General features: G+C 36.8%; 1 protein-coding gene across 2 annotated transcripts in view; it reads left to right on the plus strand.

Moving 5' to 3' along the window:
• The first annotated feature begins 2,469 nt into the window (after nt 1-2,469).
• MED23 (mediator complex subunit 23) overlaps nt 2,470-21,996 on the plus strand; it is a 36,280-nt gene continuing 16,753 nt past the window's right edge. The window contains exons 1-15 of one of the 2 annotated variants that reach the window (XM_064649466.1): nt 2,470-2,619; nt 4,089-4,120; nt 4,225-4,312; nt 5,112-5,236; nt 5,375-5,486; nt 6,268-6,366; nt 6,926-7,027; nt 7,780-7,849; nt 9,431-9,543; nt 10,624-10,719; nt 11,274-11,291; nt 17,684-17,884; nt 19,327-19,470; nt 20,937-21,082; nt 21,648-21,893. In XM_064649466.1, coding sequence (XP_064505536.1) covers nt 2,560-2,619; nt 4,089-4,120; nt 4,225-4,312; nt 5,112-5,236; nt 5,375-5,486; nt 6,268-6,366; nt 6,926-7,027; nt 7,780-7,849; nt 9,431-9,543; nt 10,624-10,719; nt 11,274-11,291; nt 17,684-17,884; nt 19,327-19,470; nt 20,937-21,082; nt 21,648-21,893 — 1,652 coding nt within the window. In that variant the 5' untranslated portion in view covers nt 2,470-2,559. The remainder of the gene's footprint in view (nt 2,620-4,088; nt 4,121-4,224; nt 4,313-5,111; nt 5,237-5,374; nt 5,487-6,267; nt 6,367-6,925; nt 7,028-7,779; nt 7,850-9,430; nt 9,544-10,623; nt 10,720-11,273; nt 11,292-17,683; nt 17,885-19,326; nt 19,471-20,936; nt 21,083-21,647; nt 21,894-21,996) is intronic. The other variant, XM_064649467.1, reaches the window with a different exon arrangement.

Consider the following 21,996-nt stretch of genomic DNA (forward strand, 5'->3'; position numbering starts at 1 on the left):
GGGCTGGCATGGTAAGTACCATTTAGAATGCCACTTGGTTAATGATCTAAAATCAAGGTAAAGTTGCATTAGGCACAAAGTAGTGGACAGATTGTATCGTGGTACATAATAAGGTTGGATAGGAATGGCTGTTAGCCAGTGAGTGTGACAGAGCAATAAGGCAGAAAAACAGTAAAAACAGTAGACTGGTCCTCAAAATAAGAATAAGGTATTAGCATGAGTAAAACAACTTCTTTGGGGCTGCATTTCCAGTTGTCTTCTGGGTCACTATGGGAATGGATTAGGAGCTTGGCATAGAATTTGAGTACACACTTATCCTGGGCATTGCCATTTTGATAAAATATGAGTCCATCTGCCCAGGATGGACAAGTATTGACACCAGGTGTTGACAGGACAAACATGGGTATGTCAGATTGTTCTGCAACACACTTTGAATAAGCATACAGTGAAGAGTATTATGAACATTTCTTACAGAATAAAGAACCTCTTTTTAAGACGGAAGGCAACCCAATTTTAAGAGCAATAGAAGCAAGTATAAGCAGACCTTCAATTATATTCCTTCTGTTTTCATTGGTCATCCATTACATGCATATGTAGGTAAACAATACACAGGTAAGCATTGTTTGTTTCCTAACCAGATATTTCCCATTACTGACAAGGAAGCACTGCCTTCAACGTGTACTGTGCCTGTTGGCTACAACATGTCTCTGCTAGGTATGCAAGCACTGGTGCCCCATATATCACAATTTCTCATGGTACTTCTTAAATTTATTTATAGCATTTCTCATTGTTTATATTACGTATTCTTCTACATCTATTTACACAAAAGCTGTTTACATTTAGAACAAATAATTATTTATCCAATTCCATGTAAGCTTTTCCCCTATGAGTACACTGCTATTTTCCACTCAGTTCTGAGTCTGGAAATGTTAACTTCACACTCCTCTGAGGCCTTCAGTTATCAGCTTGATAGTTGATCAAACAGAGAGACAATCAACTTTATTTTTCTGCTGAGAACATAAGTTTGCATCTGATTACCAGCACTAGCTGAATTTAGGTTTGCAGCTAAACAGCCACAGACAGCTCAGAAAATACAGTGTCACCATCAGAGACCCACAAAATGTAAAAACCGTCTTGATTTGGCATTTTACATTTTTTTTTAGTATAAAAACCACCTCATAAATATAATGCTCTCTGCAGCTACCCTATAGGAGGTTGTAGACAGGTGGGTGTCAGTCTCATCTCCCATGTACCAAGGTGTAAAACAAGAGGAAATGGCCTCAAGTAGCACCAGAGGAGGTTTAGATTTGATATTAGGAAAAAATTCTTCACTGGAAGGGTGGTCAGGTATTGGAACTGACTGCCCATGGAAGTGGTGGAATCACCATCCTTGGAAGTGTTCAAAAAACGTGTAGATGTAGCACTTGGGGACATGGTTTAGTGGTGGGCTTGGCAGTGCTGAATTAATGGCTGTTCTTGAAGATCTTAGAGGTCTTTTCCAACCTTAATGACTTTGTGATCATAATGTATTACTATTATACTAATTTTTAAGTGTAATACTATTGTATTTTACTATGTCCAGTTCTGGGCTCCTCAGCACAAGAGAGATGTGGAGTTCCTGGAGTGGGTCCGGCAGAGGGCAACAAAGATGATTGGGGGACTGGAGCACGTCTCTTTTGAGGAAAGACTGACAGAGTTGGGCCTGTTCAGCCTTGAGAGATGACTGAGAGGACCTCGTCAATGTCTATAAGTATCTGAAGGGAGGGTGTCAAGAGGATGGAGCCAGGCTCTGCTTGGTGGTGCCAAGTAATACAACAAGAGGCAACCGGCAGAAACTGATGCAAGAAAGTTACACTTAAACATGAGGAAGAACTTTACTGTGCAAGCGACCAAGCACTGGAACAGATTGCCCAGAGAGGTTATGGAGTCGCCCTCTCTGGAGATATTCAAAAACTGTCCAGACACAATCCTGTGTAATGTGCTTTGGGATGACCCGGCCTAAACAGGGAGGTTGGACTGGATGATCTACTGTGGTCCCTTTTAATCTGACAAATTCTGCGATTCTGTGATAACGTATTCCTAGGTGTCTTCAGAAAAACGCATTTTCAGCTTGTTCTATGAGTTACTATGCAAATGAATGACTCCACAGTAATTTCAGCAAACTATATTCCCACAATAATGCAAGGGATGATTGCCATAAGAACCAGAACCAGTATTTTGCCAAATTATTGTAAGAAAGGATTATTCAAAAAACAAAGAAGCCTAAGAAAATATTTTTGTAAACAAAACAAAACAAAACAAAAACAAACAAACAAATCAACCAAACCCAAATCACTCCCAAGTTTTAAGTGGTTGTTGCTTTCCCCCTTCGCCCTCTGTTCCCGCTTTTCCCCGTTGCCGGGCAGGCGGCGGCGGGCGGCGGCGCCCGGAACGGCCGTGCCGAGCAGCCGCTTCCCGGGGAGCAGGATGCGGGAGGAGCTTCCGGCGGGGGCGGGAGCTGGGGTGGCGGGCGCCTTGCTCTGCGACTGACAAAGGGCCCGGCGGGGTCCGGCCGGCCCCATGGCCATCCCCATGGTGCCCATGGAGACGCAGCTGCAGAGCATCTTCGAGGAGGTGGTGGTGAGTCCCTCCCCGGGGCGCCGCCGGCGGCGCAGGGTTGTGGGTAGGCCCGGGATTCGTCCGGGTTCCTGCGGCCCACCGGGCGCCCTCGCGGAGAGGAGGCATCTCGAAGGAGATGAAAACCAGCGGGAAGAGGGGCCACTGATTGTCCTGGCGTAGTTGGTGCGGTGAAGCCTCGCCGCCCTCCCCGGCCGTGTTTGGCGCTGTGCCAGCGGCGGCTCCGGGGCCCGAGGGATCCGTGGGGGGAGGGGGTTTTCTCAGGGCTGAAATCGCTCTTCGCTGAGTGTTACATAAAAGCTGACGCAGAGCAGGACTGGGCATAAAAAGGGCATAAAACCGGTGGCTTACCCAACACCAAATTCAGTGCACTGAGTTTACTGCAGAATAAGCTGTTTAAGGAGGCGCTTTGAAGGAGACTGTGAGAAGATGAATGTCTTGAGGAGACCTTTTTCTTCAGCCAGCATAAGGTGTGAACAAATAGTGGAAATACATTTGCACAATGGTGGACAGTCCTTCCAGCCCTTTCACTAGCTTTGGGTGCGTTCAAGGACCTCCACATCCTTCTTAAATTGCGGGCCCCAGAACTGCTGACACTACTCAACGTGAGGCCACACCAAGGATTATCACCTCTTTGGCCAGCTGGTTAAAAACAGTGTTCATAAGCAGCAAACACTGGGGTTTGCCCTCCTGGCTGCCTGGGCTCCCTCTGGCTCGCATTGAGCCAGCTGTCAAATAGCACCCCCAGATCTCTTTCCAAAGGGCTAATCTCCAGCCAATATGTAGCTGATTTATACTTGTGCCCAACATTACTCTGTCCCAGGTGCACAATCTGGCACTTCTTAAATTTCATGCCACCAATTGCCATCCTTCTGTATGGCCTCTCGTCCCTCAGAGAGTCAACACACCTCTCAGTTTAGTATCATCAAAAAATTTGCTCATGGTGCATTCAACCCCTGCATCCATATAATTGATAAATTTATTGAACAGGGCTGACCCTACAGTTGAGCCCAGAGGAACACTGCTAGTGACCTGTCACCAGCCAAATGCAGACCCACTCAATGCAATCCTTTGAGCTCTGCCCTCCAGCCAGTTCTTCACTCAGCGTGCTGTGAACCCACTCACCCCACAGTTCAACAGCTGGTCCAGAAGGATGCTGTGAGGGATAGTACTAAAAGCATTATCCATAAAAAGTATGCCCACTGCTTTCCCTTTGCCCTCTAGGCAAGTGACCTTATGATTGAAAGATATTATATTAAACAGGACTTCCCCTTTATGAACCAAAGTCACTGGGTCATTAAGTCACTGTTTTGTAGAGCACAAACGAATGGACTTCTTGGTAGATATGGGAACTTCACAGTTGCAAACACTGGAGCGACAATAGCTGATAAGGTCCTGGTGGGTGATACTCCTAGAAAACCTTTTAAAAAACACGTTTTAACAGTAGCTCATTCGGGGGTTTTCTCTTACAGAAAACAGAAGTAATTGAAGAAGCTTTTCCTGGGTAAGTGTAATATTAGTTTATTTGTGCAAGATTTTCTGCAAAGATGTATTTTTCTACTTGTTTCATTGGGTTCTGCTAATAACTGATGTTCTTATTTGCATTAGTATGTTTATGGACACTCCTGAAGATGAGAGAACCAAACTGATCAGCTGCCTGGGAGCTTTTAGGCAGTTCTGGAGCAGTCTTTCCCAGGTTAACGTTTTATTTGTTGCTTATGTGTACTTTATATACTTTCTTTAATATAAAGATACCTCGTCTAGTAGACAGGCACTTTAGCTGTAAGGTCTGTGTCCAGTCATTCAGAATCTACTTTCAGATATTGTGTAGTAAAGAATATAGGAAGATTTTGCAAGACAAAAATTAGTTTTGAGATTTGTAATGTTATATAGTTGTTCAGCAGAAGTTGGTGTGCAGTGCAAATACAGATAAACAAATGGAAGTATAACAGTAACAAAATAAACAAGATAAAGGTAATTTGTTACAGAATTTCTAGTAGAAGTGAATAAGTAGGCAAAAATTAAAAAAAAAAGAAACTATATGTTTATGTTTAAAAATTACCTCCCAAAACCTAGGTGCTTCCAGGCACTGTTCCATCACTGTTCCATTGGACATCTGGTCAACTTTAGTTTTATTGAATTTGATTATGACTTTGAAAAGGGAAGAATAATATAGAACAGTTCTGTCTTACTTTATTCTGTGCTAACTTATATGTGAAAACCAAAGTTGACTGTAGAAATCAGTGGTTAAACTAGGAGATGTTTCTTGTACTGGATACCTGAACAACTTCTATTGGACAAGTGAACTTCTTCAAGATAAGATCAAAAGACTTGTAGGAAAAACTGTAGGTTGGACCATTGGTGGATCACTTCCACCAATTCATAGCCTTGTTCTTATGTTAGTTTCATTTCTTCATAGTAGGATACTATATGAATTTTGTAGTTTGTTTCACTACCTGTAAATACATTCTTTCTCCCCTCTACTGCTTTTTCAGGAGTCTCATGAACAGTGCGTCCAGTGGATTGTAAGATTTATTCATAGCCAACATAGTCCTAAAAGAATTTCTTTTCTTTATGACTGCCTAGCAATGGCAGTAGAAACTGGACTTTTGCCACCCAGGTAAGTTATGTTGGAATGAATTGATCAGATAGATGGAAATTGTAATATTGGAGGTATTTTTACAATGACATTGTACAATTAGTTCTGGAAAACATGTGCTTATTATCTTTCATTCATTCTTGCATTATCTTCTGCTAGGATGGTTTGTGAATCTCTGATAAACTCTGATACACTTGAATGGGAAAGGACTCAGTTGTGGGCATTAACGTTTAAATTGGTCCGGAAGATTATTGGAGGTGTAGACTACAAGGTATCTTCCACCCATTCCTTTCTCTGTGCTAAAATATGTTGGTTTGTAGCTTTGTTTTTATGATTTTATGTCAGAGACACCCAGTCTTTCAAAGTCTGCTTTGCTTACAGGAGAAAAAAAATTTCAGTGAGACCACTTTTAATGCTTTTTCATAGTGGAGCTTTACCTTAAGAGGTAATTTTGTATTTACAATGTAACTCTTCCTACTCTTTTCTCTGTTACAGTCCCCTTTCATCCTTTCTCAGTTACAGGCTAAATAACCCTAATGCAGTTGCAGAAGTGGTATACATATGAAAGTAACACTATCAAGCATTAAGGCTGAAATTTTGTCATCTGCTTAACTCCTCTTGCTACATAGCAGAAGGGTCTGGAAAGCTGAGTCTTTGGCAGAGTACAACTCCAGTGGAAGGAGTAGGAAACCACGCATGTCTTGCAGAGAATCAGCTCATCAGCACTGTTGATTGCGTTAGAGCAAAATAAACTACAAAATAAAACGCAACACAGCACTCTGGTCAGCCTGCACGAGGCATTGTAGGTTGGATGTCTCTGCATCTGCGTCAAAATATCAAGTTACTTTCTCATCTGAGGTATCCTAAGATTGAGACATTCCAAAGCAGTTTTATGTCATTAGTGTTCAAATTCTCAGCAGCCATTTCTCTTCTGACAATTAGCAACAAAGATCTAATTCTGTCAAAATATTGTCTGACCATTTTGATTGTGTAATCTTTCTGTCAAAAATAAAGAATATCTGGGGATGTTAATTTTATGTGCTTTCTTTTAGGGTGTTCGAGACCTGTTGAAAGTGATCCTAGAGAAAATCTTAACAATTCCAAACACTGTGAGCTCAGCTGTTGTACAGCAGCTTTTAGCAGCAAGAGAGGTAACTATCTGAATACTATATCACTACAGAAAAAGATAGGCCTCATTCTGTTGTTGCTAGTGAGTTTCTAATAGGTGGGATGGCTCTGAACATTGGTACATTTAAACAGGAAAGAGCCATTGTGCCCTTATTCTTGACTGTAAATGCATTTTATGCAGGAAACAAAGCAATTTTCGTAAATATCCTAAATATGCATTAAAATCCCTAACAGGAGAGTCAGGCCTAATGTTTGACTTGCTTAAGGTGAGATGTATGAGATTTAATACTCAGATTAGTTTCTTTATTTTTTTTTTTCTTAGTCAATAAAAATAGTAATTGTTGGCAGTACTTTGTAGGCAGACATAGAGGCATGGTTTTACTTAGATTTAGACAGTCTAACTTAGGCTTATACAATTAAAAACAAGTTTTAGACTAGAGTAGTACTATCAGAATACAACTTCAGAAAAAGTATTTTAATTCTTTTATCTGTTTTAATGGACTATCTCAGATTAGTAGGCAGACTACACCTTCATTTACCTTATTCAAAGTCTTTTACACTGATGTATTTTTTCATTTATAGGTGGTAGCCTACATTTTGGAAAGAAATGCATGTTTGTTACCTGCCTACTTTGCAGTTACAGAAATCAGAAAACTATACCCCGAAGGAAAACTTCCTCATTGGGTAATGATATATCAAATACTGTAATCTGGAGTTTTGTTGCACACAAAACAAAATTACTTGAATTTTTTTCATGGAGATTTAAAATCATGCATTCAACAGTAAGCTCTGTGTTTAGTCATATAAATTAAGTGGCAGGCTTGATATGATTGCAGAAGCAGCTGTGTTTAAATTCAGTGATACAAAAATATTTGATGCCATGAAAATGGTCATTGTTCAAAAAAAAAAAGTAATATTGATCCAGTTTTTAATTTTGCATTCTGTTAAAATAAATAGGTGTCACGAAAAGGATAAAATCTGGACTCCCTTGAATTAGTGGGAAAATTATTACTGACTTTTGAGACAAGATTTAAACTAGAGTGTACTGATCTGTGTCAGTTGTCTATATGGAGTTGTTATTCAGAGGTAAACAGATGTATTATGAACAGGAATTATAGCCTGCCTTAAATCATCTGTTACTAAGTGTTATGCATTGAAATAATATAGTTTGCATAGGAGAAGCAGTTCTTATATAAACTCTTGCTTGAGTGCAAGTTGAGAAGAGTGCTTCCTGCACGTTCTTTCTAATGTCACATTTTTTCTTTTGTGATTTTAGGTTCTGAATGATTTTTCTGACTTGTTGAAATCTATAGGAAGCTAGTTATTTTAGTAGATTCCTTTATTTTTATTAGAATGTGTAAAGTACTGAGTCTTAAATGCTCCTTATCATTATCTGGAACTTAAATTCTTATTTTTTTCCTCCTTTTCTCACCCAGTTACTAGGTAATTTAGTATCGGATTTTGTGGATACCTTCAGACCTACAGCAAGGATAAATTCCATTTGTGGTAAGAGAATGACTTAATTAATGACTTTAAAATAAATTAATTTATTTGAACTATTTTGTTTCTTATAACCTTTAGTGACATATATCATCGAAGTCAAATGATTCAGGTCTTTTGTTTCATGAAATGTCTTTACTCTTGTCAGTTCTCAGGCTTGATTCCCTTCAGTTTTTGCTTTGAAGGGGAAAATTCGTATTGATGAGTTCAAAATAATTTTTTGGTACAACCTGGTAATGGAAGTGTTAACTACTAAGTGTTAACCACTTGTTACATGGTCATATGTTTTCTAAGTACTGTAGACGTTAAGAAAATTGTAGGTTTTCTGTGCTCAGGGATTTTGAGTTAATACATATCCACTGGTGTGTTAGTCATGGGTGTTTTCTGACTTCAACTTCCATTGCAGCTTTTGTAGCTGCTCAGCCCTCACTCTGTTGTTGCAGGCTTCTGTGTGAACATTTCCTTGCTCGTATAAGTTCTGGTTCTACTTTTCTGTGAAAGAAATGCTCAGCTTCATTTATTGTTAGAAATCTGGTGATCAAAATTTGCTGTTTTAGTTGTGATGCTTGCTTCATTTTCTTCAGAAGATAGAAGTGTCTTATGTTTGCTTTGAGAATTAAGTAGTTTAATAACAGCTTCCTTCTTTCTTAGATTTTATTGCAGCTGAGCTTATTCAGTGCAGAGATTAAGAATGTAAATTCATCTGTAATGTTTCAAAGCATTTTGTTTCAGAAGCTTGTAGTTATTCTTGTATTGAAAGTGTGGCATAGCTTTTATTTATATGACTCATGGGGATCACACACAATTTTTTCCGAGCATTGTTATGTGTAAATGAGTTGTATAGTTATGGTTGAAGGGAAGAAATAAATATTTACTTTTTGGGTTATCTGGTAATAGTATGGCCAGTTTGGATAATAGAAGTAATGGAATTTGAACTGTCAAAAGTCAAAATTGAAGCACCTAAATTTAGATGCTGATATACAGGTGTGCTTGGTGCCTATGAAATAAATCCCAGGTGCCTAATCTACACTAACAAGTGTAAATTTAGCTTACAGAACACTTCATGTGTGATCAGCTGAATCACATTGGCCTATGCTGACTGAATCGACTAGATTTCCACTGAGTGTAATTGGAATACACACCCCTACGTTTGACTCGTTTGCTGAACAGAATCTTACCCACGGGGGGAATGAAGGGAAATTGTAAGACTAAATTATATAATTAGATTTCTGATGGCATTTTCTTTGTGGAAAGCATCAGTGTACCGAAATCAAATCCCTAGGTCAAGCAATGGCAAGGGGACAGTCTTCTGGTAACTTAAAAAGGTACTTTTAGCTTGGTATTTGCAAATATTTTTATTTTTAAGGTACCTAATCTGATTAAATGGGGATTTTACTCCTTGGATATTTTGTTAGTTGAAAATTGGTTAGATAAATAAAATCAGCCTGAAGCAATCCTATGGTCAAAAGCTTTAAGCGGTGGAAATTTAAGGAGAGCATAAAAGTGTCTGAGGCCAGTTTTTGCATCAAAATGATTAGGGAATAGGCCAATTTCATTGGTTTAGAATTTATGTTTCTTTGCATGTAGGTCGCTGTAGTCTCCTTCCTGTGGTAAATAACTCAGGTGCCATGTGTAACTCATGGAAGCTGGATCCTACAACCCTTCGTTTTCCTTTGAAAGGTCTCTTACCATATGATAAGGTATGCCTTATTAAACTTCTTAAATATGTTATATTCAATAAATATGAAACTTCTATATAATTTTTTGGGGGGAGGGGAATTTCAGCTGCTGCCCATGATACTGAAAAACATGAGACAGAATTTAATGTACTTTGTGGGTGTGTGCGTGTGAGAGAGCAAGTGAGAGCGGAGAGTTGATTGGAAAAGTAATTAAGCAGTGGCTATGTGGAAGACAATGGGATGGTAATTTCATCTTTTCTGTGCTCTTCATCATTGCATAAAAAAGATTATTTTACAATTCAAACTTAAATATTTAAGTTAGCTTGTTTGAACTTAAAACTCTTGAGTGTGAAATAGTGATGTACTAAAAGAACTTAAAAACTCTAAAGAATCAGGACAGAAATCCATGTTGTCCAGCATCCCATTCCCTGTATCCTGTCTAAGGAAGGATATAAAGATAGTGTCTCTATTAACATGTATAGTGTTCATAATCTACAGCAATTATCACTTTGTGTATTTCCTGAGACAGATGTGATTTCTATGTATTTAGTTAACCTTCATCTTCCAAATATTTGTTCAGACTCTTCTTGAACCCCTTTAAGCTTTTAGCATCCTCAACATTCCTTTGACAAGGAGTGCCATATTTCAACTTCATGTTGCTTGAGGAATCAGCTCCTTCTGTTTGTTTTGAACCCAGCTTCAGATAATGTTTTTCTTTAATGTTATTCAGCTATTGAAAGATGAAGTGAGCAGTTGTTCCACATCTGATTTCTTCACACTACGCGTGATTTTTGTGCACTTTGGTCATGTGTTTCCTCAGTTTTCTTACCTTGTTTCCTTTGAGTTCAAGGCTGTTCTATCCTTTTATTGGGTGAACAATGTACTTCTGCTTGGTCCTCATAAAATCTGCCACTTCTTAAGAGCCGTGATTATTTCCTCCTTTTGGTTATCAGAGACCAAGACAATTTGCCAGATAGTACATATCTGCATAAATTAAACGTTCATTCTTACATTGTTCAATTCTGTTAAACATAAACTCAGTATTAAACATAATTTTGAGGCAATATATGTTTGTATGTGATTGCTTGTTTCTTTTTCAAGGATCTGTTTGAGCCACAGACTGCTTTGTTGAGATATGTGCTGGAACAACCGTATTCAAGGGATATGGTCTGCAATATGCTAGGTCTGAATAAGCAGGTACTGTACTGTGCTGTAACATGATTTAATTCTGCATAGAATCTGCACTATTCTTTTTCTCTTTTCTTTGCTATAGCTAACTAAGCAAAACAGTTTAGGTACAGAGAGTGATTTTTTTTTTAATTTATTTTTATTTTTTTATGAGATCATATTAGGTTAATTGGACCTGTTATTCCTATCATTTGTATATTGCTTTACGAATGTTAAATTGAAAAGTAGAGATTTAAAATATGATTTTTTTTTTGCATTGCTTTTTTTTCCTATAAGGCCAGCCTCAAGTACACCTTTGACAGACAGTAGGAGACTGGTTATTGTTCATTAGTTTTTAAAGCATTGTTGTACTCTGTTATATTGGCATGTTATAGTACTAGAGTAGTTGAAAGCTGGGTTTTGTTTTGTTAACATTTTTTCTTTTTATACCTTAGAATGGGAGGGCTTAGTCTGACTTGGGGATCCTTGAGGCTGGCCTCATAGTCACTGTTTTGTCTTTTCTTTTTTTCTTCCTTTATTTTTGTTCTGTCCTGTCTTGTCCTGCCCATCCTCCAATGCTCTAGACCTTGAACATTGCTCAGGTATGTTCACAACCTTACTGTTGTATTGTGACTAACGATACGCTGGCCGCTTTGTAGCCACTGATTCCAGTTAGAGAATACATGTACAGGCAGGGCTTGAAATTGGCAGGACTATTAGTCAAGGGCAGATTCTCACTGCAGATCTCTAGAGATATGAGAGATGTAGCATAAAGCTGACAGTCAGTGGTCCTTTGATCCTAAAATTTTTGTTGGAGTGGACTGTTACTATTTTTCTTACCAGTCATAACTTTTTACTTTGCTGGAATTTTCAGATGAGGAGAGATGCTTAGTTCAAAATTTCTTTCCTTAAGCAGGTGGAAAAAGAACCACTGGACTTAAGTGTAAAATTATAAAGCTGTAAATACATAATTTAAAAAAAAAAAAGGTTTACTAGTGGAATTTTCTTATCATTAGGAAGCCTCTGTAAAAAACTTACCAACAGGCAATTATAATATTCCCCAAGCTAGGTGAAAGAAAAGTAGTGCAGAATACCACACAAAAAGTAATTCCTTAAAATTTTGACTACTTGTTTAAAATAAATAAAACGCCTGAGCAAATCAACCAAGTGGGCTTCTGCTTGAAATTTGAAATTATTGGTGTTATATTTACAGTTTATCCCTTGTTACACTAAAAATTTCCACACCTACTTTAAAAAATAAGATTTATAAAATAGCGTTGCTGTTTGCAATACTATAGTGAAGGTTGTGTCAGTGTTTCCATTTAAGAAACTTCTTTCAGATTTGTAACTTGACTATAAAATTTACATGATCCTGAAACCTTGTGTATATTTCCCATTGTAAGTGAAGTACACCGGTGCTTTTTCTGAATTGGGACTGTTTTTGAATGAGCAGATTCCTACATCTTGGCAAACAGTACTTTGTGTTATATATGAGAATCTTAAAGCAGCTGAAATGTTAAACCTTGGAAATGAGCTGCTAGGTTTCCTGTTTAAATGAGTAGTATTTGTGTGTCTATTTCTGTGTCTGCATTGGGTTAATAAACCAAACTATTCCTCTATCTGTCCTGTAGCTGGTAAATTATACAAGATCTAGACAAAAAATATGTTGAACCCATTTTATTCTTTTAACTATGGGTGGTCTGTGCTTTCAGGTCAAAAAACATTTATGTTAAAAATGCTGGGTTTTAACTTCTACTTTATCATATTAATCTATACTCCTTAAAATTTGTTTACTAGTATAGGAATTCCTACACAAAGTTTCATCTTGGCGTGAATTTTTATGGCCAAGGAACAAATGTGAAGAATGTAGCTTATAAAGGAAATGCTGACAGAACATGAACTATAGCTGTGCTGCTACGATTACACCAGCATAATGATGTTTGGGCTGTTGAAAATTTGTGAGTTGAAGATATGTGAGTTAAAAATACAAATATAGAGGTGAATGGTGTAGTGGTATAGAACAGGAAATACGTTCCATTTAAACATTAATATACTCTGCTTGAAACTGTGGAAAACATTGAAATTTTACTGCTTTTGGGTACAAATTAACTTCATGTTATAGCTGAGTTTGTTAATGTAGCCACCTGACAAAAATAGTAGCATGCTTTTCAGAAATTGTGTAACTATATCAATGCTTTCAGTAAAATGGTTAATAATTTTGTATTTTATTGTTAGAGAAATAACCTGCAGAAATGAACTGTTGCTATAATAGAAATGCAAATAGTGCCACGTTTGTTTCAAAATAAATATAGAAACACCTCAAAGCAATGATCATTATTTATTTATGATCATTAATTATTTATGTGAAGTTGCTTGTATGCCCTGTCAACTATTTACACAGATCCAGTTGCAGGATTGGAGCCTTCATTTGAATCTTTTGGCATCAGAATCTAGGTATGGTTCAGCCAGATTTGTCCTAGTTCTCAAATATTCTTGAAGATGAACAACGAAATTTTGTGGTTCAGTCTTAACTAAGCAGATCTATGTTAGAAAACTGTTCATTCAAGCCATCTCTTGTTGTGTAAAAAACATACAAATCCAGCTGTCCTGTTAACCTTGCAGGGTAAAAAATGAAGGTAAAATTTCATATATTTATAGATTCACGTGTTCCTTTCAGGATTCTAAGTTTCCTTGTGGGATGAGGTTTTCTAATACCCTTGTCAATTGTATGACTATGAGTCCTGATGTAATAATATGGACTTCAAAATGTGTCTTCTCTTGGTGTCTGGGGACTTGGAGTTTTTGCTACTGTGTACTTCTGTCTGGGATAGTACGTACTCTTGTATACCTGTTTGAATTAGTCTATAGGAAGTAGAGATTTAAACTGTATTTTATCATGTCTGTTATAGTGGTTTGCAGTTAGACTTGATCTTAGTGGTCTAAATGATTCTGTGATTCTATGTCAATTTATATTCTGCTACTAGCTGGAGTGTTACTCCTGATTCTTAGTTATCTTTTTAATAAGTTTTTTGAACTATGTAACTATCTATTTTTTTGAAAATGATTAACAGTTGAAAATGTCTTAGTGCACTGATACCAGATTGAGATTTAGTTTAGGGATCCTACAGTTGGTTCTTAAAATGGAATTTAAGTAATGTCTTAAGGACATGAAGTCACTTTGGATGTTTTTGTTTATATCTTTACTTTCTCTGTATGTGCACACTTACATGAAGAATAAAAAGCCATTCTAGCTTGCATAATTGCAGTTACAATCTTACTGTAATCCTCTAAACAGTCACAGGCTTTGTTACTTTGATTTCTCTGGTTTGGGGAATATTTGAAAGAGAAGGTAATTTTCAAGTGTCTTGTTTCTGTTATACAAAGTTTTAATTAGCAGCAGTTGTATTAAATGATTTTGCTCTTTAAATAGTCTATTTGGTTGGCCACCTTTTCAACCAGCAGTGGTGATCTGCAGCTTTGAGTAGGAAATTATCTATGCCATAATCTGTTCAGGTGAATGTGTAGTTGTATTCTCTCCTAGCTACAAACCAGGATAATTAGCTTGGGGAAGCTGTTGTTATTTCCTATCTGTCCATGCATTGTGAAAGGAATGACAGAATGCAATATTCAAAAATTTACTTTCCTTTCACTTTTATGTTTAAAATAGCTGGGATCTTACTATCCAATATTACCTATGTTAACCTGGCAAATAATTTAAGGGGGGTGATTATTTTTATATATTTCTGACTGTAGGGGTGTGCATTGAGAACACTCACGTACAAGTTTCTTGTTGAAACTTACTCCATTTTTTAATGAGGAAAACTTGAGAATGGCTACCAAACTTGGTAGAAATAGAATCAAGCATAATACAAAGAATAAGCTTTAAGGTTTTGTGTTTTTGTAGAATGCAGTCTTGGAAAATGGAAGTGTGGGAGTCGTTCTGTCTTGTATTAACTACTTCAGGCATTTTGAATTGGACTTTTGGAGATATCATTTATCCATTTACTATTGTAGAGTTCTTGGTCTCTGTGATTTGGTCTTCTGAATCCATTTCTTAAGTATAGTAAATGTTGTTTGTTTAAAATATTCAAATATTCAAAAACTATCATAACTGTCAGCCAGCCTTACCAACTTCTTAAAATACTTTTCTTTTAGGAAGGAACACATCTAATGCTAACCTTGCCCACCTAAACACCACCCCACCCAAAAAAAAAAAAAAAAGAAAAAAATCCAAACTCACATAAGAACAACAAACCACCATCCAATAGAAGCTTTGATCCACTTAAAGTACTACCACTACTCCATCATCAGAGGGCTAGTCTCAAGAAATTGAAGTGTCATGGTAGCTGTTTTTCCCCCCACTGTATTTCTTTATGGTTTAATAATGTTTTCAATTAGGTTATTCATCAGATTTTTAAATGTTATTTTCAGGACAAAATGGAGAATATGTGTTTGTGTAACCAAATTACAAAAATTTGAATTATTTTCTCTTTAGGAGAAAAGCATAGTGATTTTGAATGCTATATTTTTCCATATGCAATCCAAAACTGTGTTGGGGGGTTTTTTGTTGCTTGTTTTTGTTTTACTTAAGCCATACCATAACATGACTTCCTACTTATTTATGAAGGTAATCAGCTCTCACCTGTATTTTTATTCATCTCAGTATATACTGAGATGTTCTTTCAGTTGTGAGCAAATAATAAAACAAGGACCCAATCCTGCAAATTCCTGTGCAGCCAGTATTTTATTTCTGAGTGTTCTAAAATTACAAATACGAAGTCTGTGCAAAAATGTATATTCACTGAAAATACAGAAAAAAAAATTCCCAGAAAATTAAATTAATGAAGATAGAACATGAAGTACTGCTATATTTCTTACTGGAGATTGTTCTTAAAGCAATAAAAGTATGATTTTCAGAATAAAAGACTGAATTAATTTTTTAAATTTTCTTGTTCTTAAACTTTTCCCAATCTTAGAATTATAATAATAATGAAAAGTCCTACTGGAAATTCTGGCTCTCTTTTTAACAGTAATATTTTTCCTGTTGTATTCTTTCAATAACTTTATTCTAAATTCGTATAGCCTAACATGATTAGGCTTTTGGACATTAACCCAGTGCTTAGAAAACTATTAAATTTCAAGCCCTGTACATAGTAGTTTTGCATGCTGGATTATAAACTAGTCTTTAGTGTTGTCTGTTGCACCCTGCTCTGCTTCATAATTAGTTGCTTTGGGAGGGGGGAAAAAAAAGAACTACAAAAGACCCGAAGTATTCTGACTTGATGGTGATAACACTGCTCTGTGTAAACCTGTACCATGGTTGGTCTGTGATAATGACATGGCGTTCTGGAAGAAAAGGTATAATTGATGCTTTCTGTTCTAGTTAGAGGTTTGTGTTAAGCATGCTTCAAGAAAGCACAGCTGGAATTGTAGCTTTCTGCACTTTTGAGCTGGCGAAGAGCATGCAGTAGGGGATGCTGTTCACTGTATTTTGACAACTTCTCCAATTCTTGCATTCTGTCTTTAATTGAAGAGAATCTTTTTTTTTTTTCAAAGCAAAAGACTATCATCAATAAAGGTAGAACAAGCATCTCCTTTCAGCATCTCTCTTTACTTTTATTATATCTTTATAAGTTAAAAGGGTTTTTTTAGGCTGCCTGGCTAGTAAGTCAAAGAACTCATCTAAGGCATCCCTAAAATGTTTTATTAGTATTTGGGTGATATTTTAAAACTTGTTTACAAACACCTTTTTGCCTCTAGAAAGGGATACTGCATTTTCATGTTTAGAGTTTGAGCAGCTCAGCTCCTTTTCTTTTGTATCATTAAAGTAATAATTTTTTCTTTAAGGCTGCATTATGTTACAGGCATCAGCCCAAATAAATGAATAAATAAATGTGACCATTCTGGAATACAGATTGCATTGAAACAAACAGGTTAGATTATTTCCAAAGTGCTAGCACTTTCTAAAGTAAGTTTAATTCCCAGAAAGTTTTTGTCCTTAGTAACAGTACATTGCATGGGTGTAACAATACAAATGCAGAGTAATAAGAAAAGGTTGTTGCATTAAAGAACTTGTAACATGTGACATTATGTTTGATGGTTTTCAACTGAAGATCTATAATCTTCACAGGTAGTGGGCCTTCTTTTACATACATCTGTATTAATGTGCATCTGAATATGTAATGCATTCCTTACTTGATCATTGCTAGAAGTCATCAGAGATGGTGTGTATCTATTTCTGGGTTTGTGTAGCTCAATGTGAAGATTATGGCAGTCAAACATCCGAAGAGCTCATCACTATGAGATGTAATTTCTATTCATAGTATGTAGAACATACCACTGATTAATTTTCAAGCCTTTTTGATGCTGTCTTGTAACTTGTGGTGTTGTGTCAATAGGACAGCATCTAATTATACGGGTAATGACCAGATGTTAATTCCTCTGCAAGTTGGTAGGCTATAGGTGAGCCCAAAATGAGAGTGAAAAAGAGAATAGTCATTAAATACCTACATCAGGTATTGGGATGTTTCCTCTGCATTTGGTGATATAGGTGATACATCTTTTTCTTTGTGAGAGCCCTACTTTTGAAAAGACGGAAGAAAAAAAAAAATAACAAAAAAATCCCAAACAAACAAAAGAACCCCTACCTGTGCATTAAAAGACTTTGTTTTCTGTGAATGCAAGATCAAAGAAATAACATTCTGCTTGCCTTTGTTAAAAAAAATCCACAAAATCCCCAGATGTTATTTGTGCATTGATGAGCTGTGCTTTGGAACTGAGTAGGCAATTATGTAATGTATGATAAAATGTAAAAGTCATTGTGACCTGTAACATAGTGCAGCTTTAATACACTGACTTATCCTTAACTTAAATTCAGACTTCATCTCATGCTTCCCAGCCTTCTTTCAAAATACTGTACTGTAACTTCAACTGTGCAAGTTCTGGAGTTAATGGCAAGGCTTTTGGAATACTGTATCTGATCTCTGCCTTACAGCACAAGCAGCGTTGCCCTGTGCTGGAGGACCAGCTGGTGGATCTTGTGGTGTATGCCATGGAACGATCTGAGACTGAAGAGAAGTTTGATGATGGTGGAACCAGTCAGCTTCTGTGGCAGCATCTCTCCAGCCAGCTCATTTTCTTTGTGCTCTTTCAGTTTGCAAGTTTTCCTCATATGGTCCTGTCGCTCCATCAAAAGGTAAATTGTTTGTATCGCTCACACGTGGTAAGAGGGATTTAAAAAACGAAACAAGTATGTTTTAAAAAATTGTCAACACCCCTGCAAGAAGTACCTTATGTGCAAGAATTAAGTAAATTTTTAATATTGTGCTGTATAGGAGTAAGTCAGATTCTCAAGTTACGGTGCTGTGAGCTAGGTCTGGATTTAGTATATTCATATATGGGATGTTGCATTGTGTTTGGATTCAAAACGTGTGAATAACTAGAATAAAGAGATAAACTGGCATAATTCAGAAGATCCAAGTACTGTGCTGTTGCATCTAGTTTACAACTGAGTTTAAAACAGAATGAACACCCTGTCTGTGGACTAAAAAACACGCCATGTAAATGAATGCGGGAACTTGCTGTTTGTCTAATCAATCAACTCAAAGCAATCTAATCAAAGGTAATTTTGTCCAATTACAGTGATACTGACAATCAAACTCCCAAGTTATAATAATAATAATAATTCCATTAAAACTGATACTGGTATTTGCCCTTTTCTCTGGTGCTCAATGCCTCTCTGAGTTCTAAGGGTGATGCCAGTCCTGAGAAGGGAAACGAGGGGTTACAGTCAGTCAGCAACATCCTGAGCTCTTTGCTTAGAGAGCTGTATGCTGTTGATGGTAGGAAAGGGGTGTTCTTTCTCCTCATAGGATTAACTTGTGGCTATTTAGATACAGCTTCTAACATGCACTACACATTGCTCCATCTTCATTTGTCCTCAGTTCCATGTTACATAAAAATGTAACTGTACACTATGTTTTACTGGTGATGGATTGTAGTTCTCTGCTCTCTTTGTTATCCCTAAAATTAATTTTACCAGGGCTGTTTTTCTGTAATTACTGTTGATAAACCATCAAAACAATAGTAATGACACAAAACAATTGAACAAATCTAATATAACACTACAGTAAGCAAGATAAGAGTAGTGTATTGGTTGTTAGAGAATTGCTGTTACAGGTAAATTAAATCACACACACAAAAAAATCCACGAGTGCAGATGAAGCAAGCCCAAGTTGTTCTGGTTCAGAGACTTCCTTTATAGAAAGAGTTTATAAAACCTGTGGCCTGATGCTAATGACAATACTGTACTTCACTACAAGGCTGCAGGGTGACAATTTAAGATAGTATTTAAGTGTTGCTAATTTTTTAAAGCAGTGATCCTCAAGAGTTAAATGCATTTTAAATCTTACCATTAATTGTTCTGCCTCTCCCAGAGTCTGTTTGTGTGTTACAACTAATGTACCTGTTTCTCTTCTTTCTGGAAACATGATGTACATTTCTACTGAAGTCCTACTATAAAATTCTCACTGATCTCTGCTGGAACTGTTTTAGTCTGCCCTTGTACTTTTATAGGAATCTTTGCAGTGATTTTTCTCCTGTGTGCAGTATTTATCTGTTACTGAATGTTTTTGACAGTTGGCAGGCCGTGGTCTCATTAAGGGGAGAGACCACTTAATGTGGGTGCTCCTCCAGTTCATCTCTGGCAGCATCCAGAAGAATGCACTGGCTGACTTCCTCCCAGTTATGAAGCTTTTTGACCTCCTGTATCCTGAGAAAGAAGTAAGTCTCTAATTTTTAATTCAACTGGGACCTTTATATGTCAGTATTACTATCATTCTTGAGTCACTCTTAAAACACATATGTGCTGCATAGTTGAAGAGAGATACTTCATAATTAAATGATTTTTTTTAGGATTTAGGATTTACTTGGATTTCCTATCCATGTAAACATGTTTGTTTTTAGGGGCAAGAAAAAACTTACGTTGACTCCTCTCTTCCTTGACTTTGGTTTGACTAAAGTTTTGAGGAGTTTGTTGAAGCACTGAGGAGACTATTAAGGACAAACATGTAATTTTATCGTTACATCTGAGCTGTAACAGAATAGTACACTGAAAGACACTTTCAGTTGCTAAGAACTGAGTGGTTAGTTAAAATTCATTCTGCTGGGACAGATCCAATCCTAGTCATGCTTTATACATTCTTCTGGAAGGGACAGTTAGAAGTTCTTAAACTCTCATCATGATAGCACTGTAAAGTGTGATTGCTAACTCTTTTCATAGTGCTTTCTGCTTTGGGTCAGTGGTTATAATAATACAAATGTGTGGTGTATCAAACTGATATGTAACAATTTTTTCCCCGATATATTAGTTTTGACTCACTGAAATTCTTCGGTACAATTTGTGTCAGGAGCTTGCAGTTGCTTTTGTCAGCATAAAATACGGGAAGAGTGATGGGACTACTTACTTTAGCTGTAGTGATGACTCCGAGTTACAATTGTTTAAAGTCTTTGTGTGACTAGGACATGTCTTAGGGTTCAATTTCACAAGCACTTTAAATGTTATCTATGACTGTTGCTCTTACAAGTATCTGTCTTGCAGTCCTGTTGATTATGCAGTGGTGGTCTCACTTGTGCAGCCAGTGGTGCTTGTGCAGTAGGAACTGTATCAAAGGGAAAGAAATGCTGGTGTTGGCAAAAGGAGAGAGACAGAGTGCCTTTTCCAGTGGCAGTAATTTACCTGAGTCTGTATCCAAAACTTTTAATTTTGGGGTGTATTTCTACCTTTTCATAAGAAATGTATTAATCTTTAAGGATTAACTGTGATGCTGAACAATTTAGATTTTTCAGAAAATACTGGTGAACCACTGAGTACCTACTATGGAAGCACATAGCATAACTGATTTCAGAATAATGTATGTGTGAGGCTGAGAGGAAAAGCGCATACTTTGTAACTATATATGTCTGGAATTTGTATACTCTAAGCATGAATTTCCTTTTGCCAAAGTCTTAGATAATTTGTTTGGTTTGAGTGTTTTTCAGAATAATTATTGAGGTCCAGGTCTCTTCCAGAGCTCTTGATTTAAAATTGCATACAACGATGAGGGTAGAATCCATTCTTTAAAAATGTTCCTTATGGTGCTGCAGGTCAGAAAAAAAGAAAAACGTGACCTTGTGAATACTGTCTATCTAAGTCGGTTTTCTGCACATTAATCCATGTGATTTGTCACATTCATGTGTTCTTTCTTTAGTGCATTCCTGTACCTGATATTAACAAACCCCAGTCAACTCATGCTTTTGCAATGACCTGCATTTGGATTCATTTGAATCGGAAGGCCCATAGTGACAACTCCAAGTTACAGATTCCCATTCCTCATTCTCTCAAACTTCACCATGAGTGAGTGTGGGGTTTTTGTTATGTTTTGATTTGTGCCTAGACATAATGAAATAGGAAGTTCCAAGTCTGTATTCAGGATGTATTGTGTGATGGGATGCTGTATAAAGGTTATCAAAGGAATGAGTTCAAAGTCTATCAAAAAGACAAAGTTCAAACTCAAAATATTTCATAAAAAGGGAAATGCTGTCATCCAGCTAATGGAAATGATATATTTTATTGCAGAATAATAAGTCTTTATTGCTAATGGAGAATCTGAAAGTAAATTGACTGGTTTTGTTATGCTGTGGTTTGGAAAGTGTGGATAAGCAGTACATTGGGTTAAGTTTTCATCTCGAAAGGTGGTTTTTAAAGTGTATTTATCTGCTGAGTTGTTTAATATAGAAAAATCGTAACACAATGAAACTGTGGCATAAGTTGTAGTTCTTTTGATGTGGTGCAATTAACAACTATTTTGATTTTTTTCTACTATTTTGTAATGGATTTTTTTGACTGAAGTTATTGTGGTGGTATTTCTGGAATGTCTGTGCATTCTTTCTGCCTAATGTTTAACCTCTTCGGTACGCAGGTTTTTGCAACAGAGTTTAAGGAATAAAAGTTTACAGATGAATGACTACAAAATTGCCTTGTTGTGCAATGCTTATTCAACCAATTCAGAGTGTTTCACTTTGCCAATGGGTGTACTAGTAGAGACTATTTATGGAAATGGCAACATGAGAACACCTCTTCCAGGGACTAATTGTACGGCATCAGGGTCTATTACCCCGTTGCCAATGAACCTCTTGGATTCACTCACAGTTCATGCCAAAATGAGGTACAGTATGCAGATAGCTTTTTTTGTTTTTAAACCCATAAATCTGTTTGTGGCTAATTATCATGAGAAAGATTTCCTGTGCCTGAACATGTTGTGTATGGGT

This window comes from Pseudopipra pipra, chromosome 3, assembly GCF_036250125.1.
Source record: "Pseudopipra pipra isolate bDixPip1 chromosome 3, bDixPip1.hap1, whole genome shotgun sequence".
Taxonomy (NCBI): domain Eukaryota; kingdom Metazoa; phylum Chordata; class Aves; order Passeriformes; family Pipridae; genus Pseudopipra; species Pseudopipra pipra.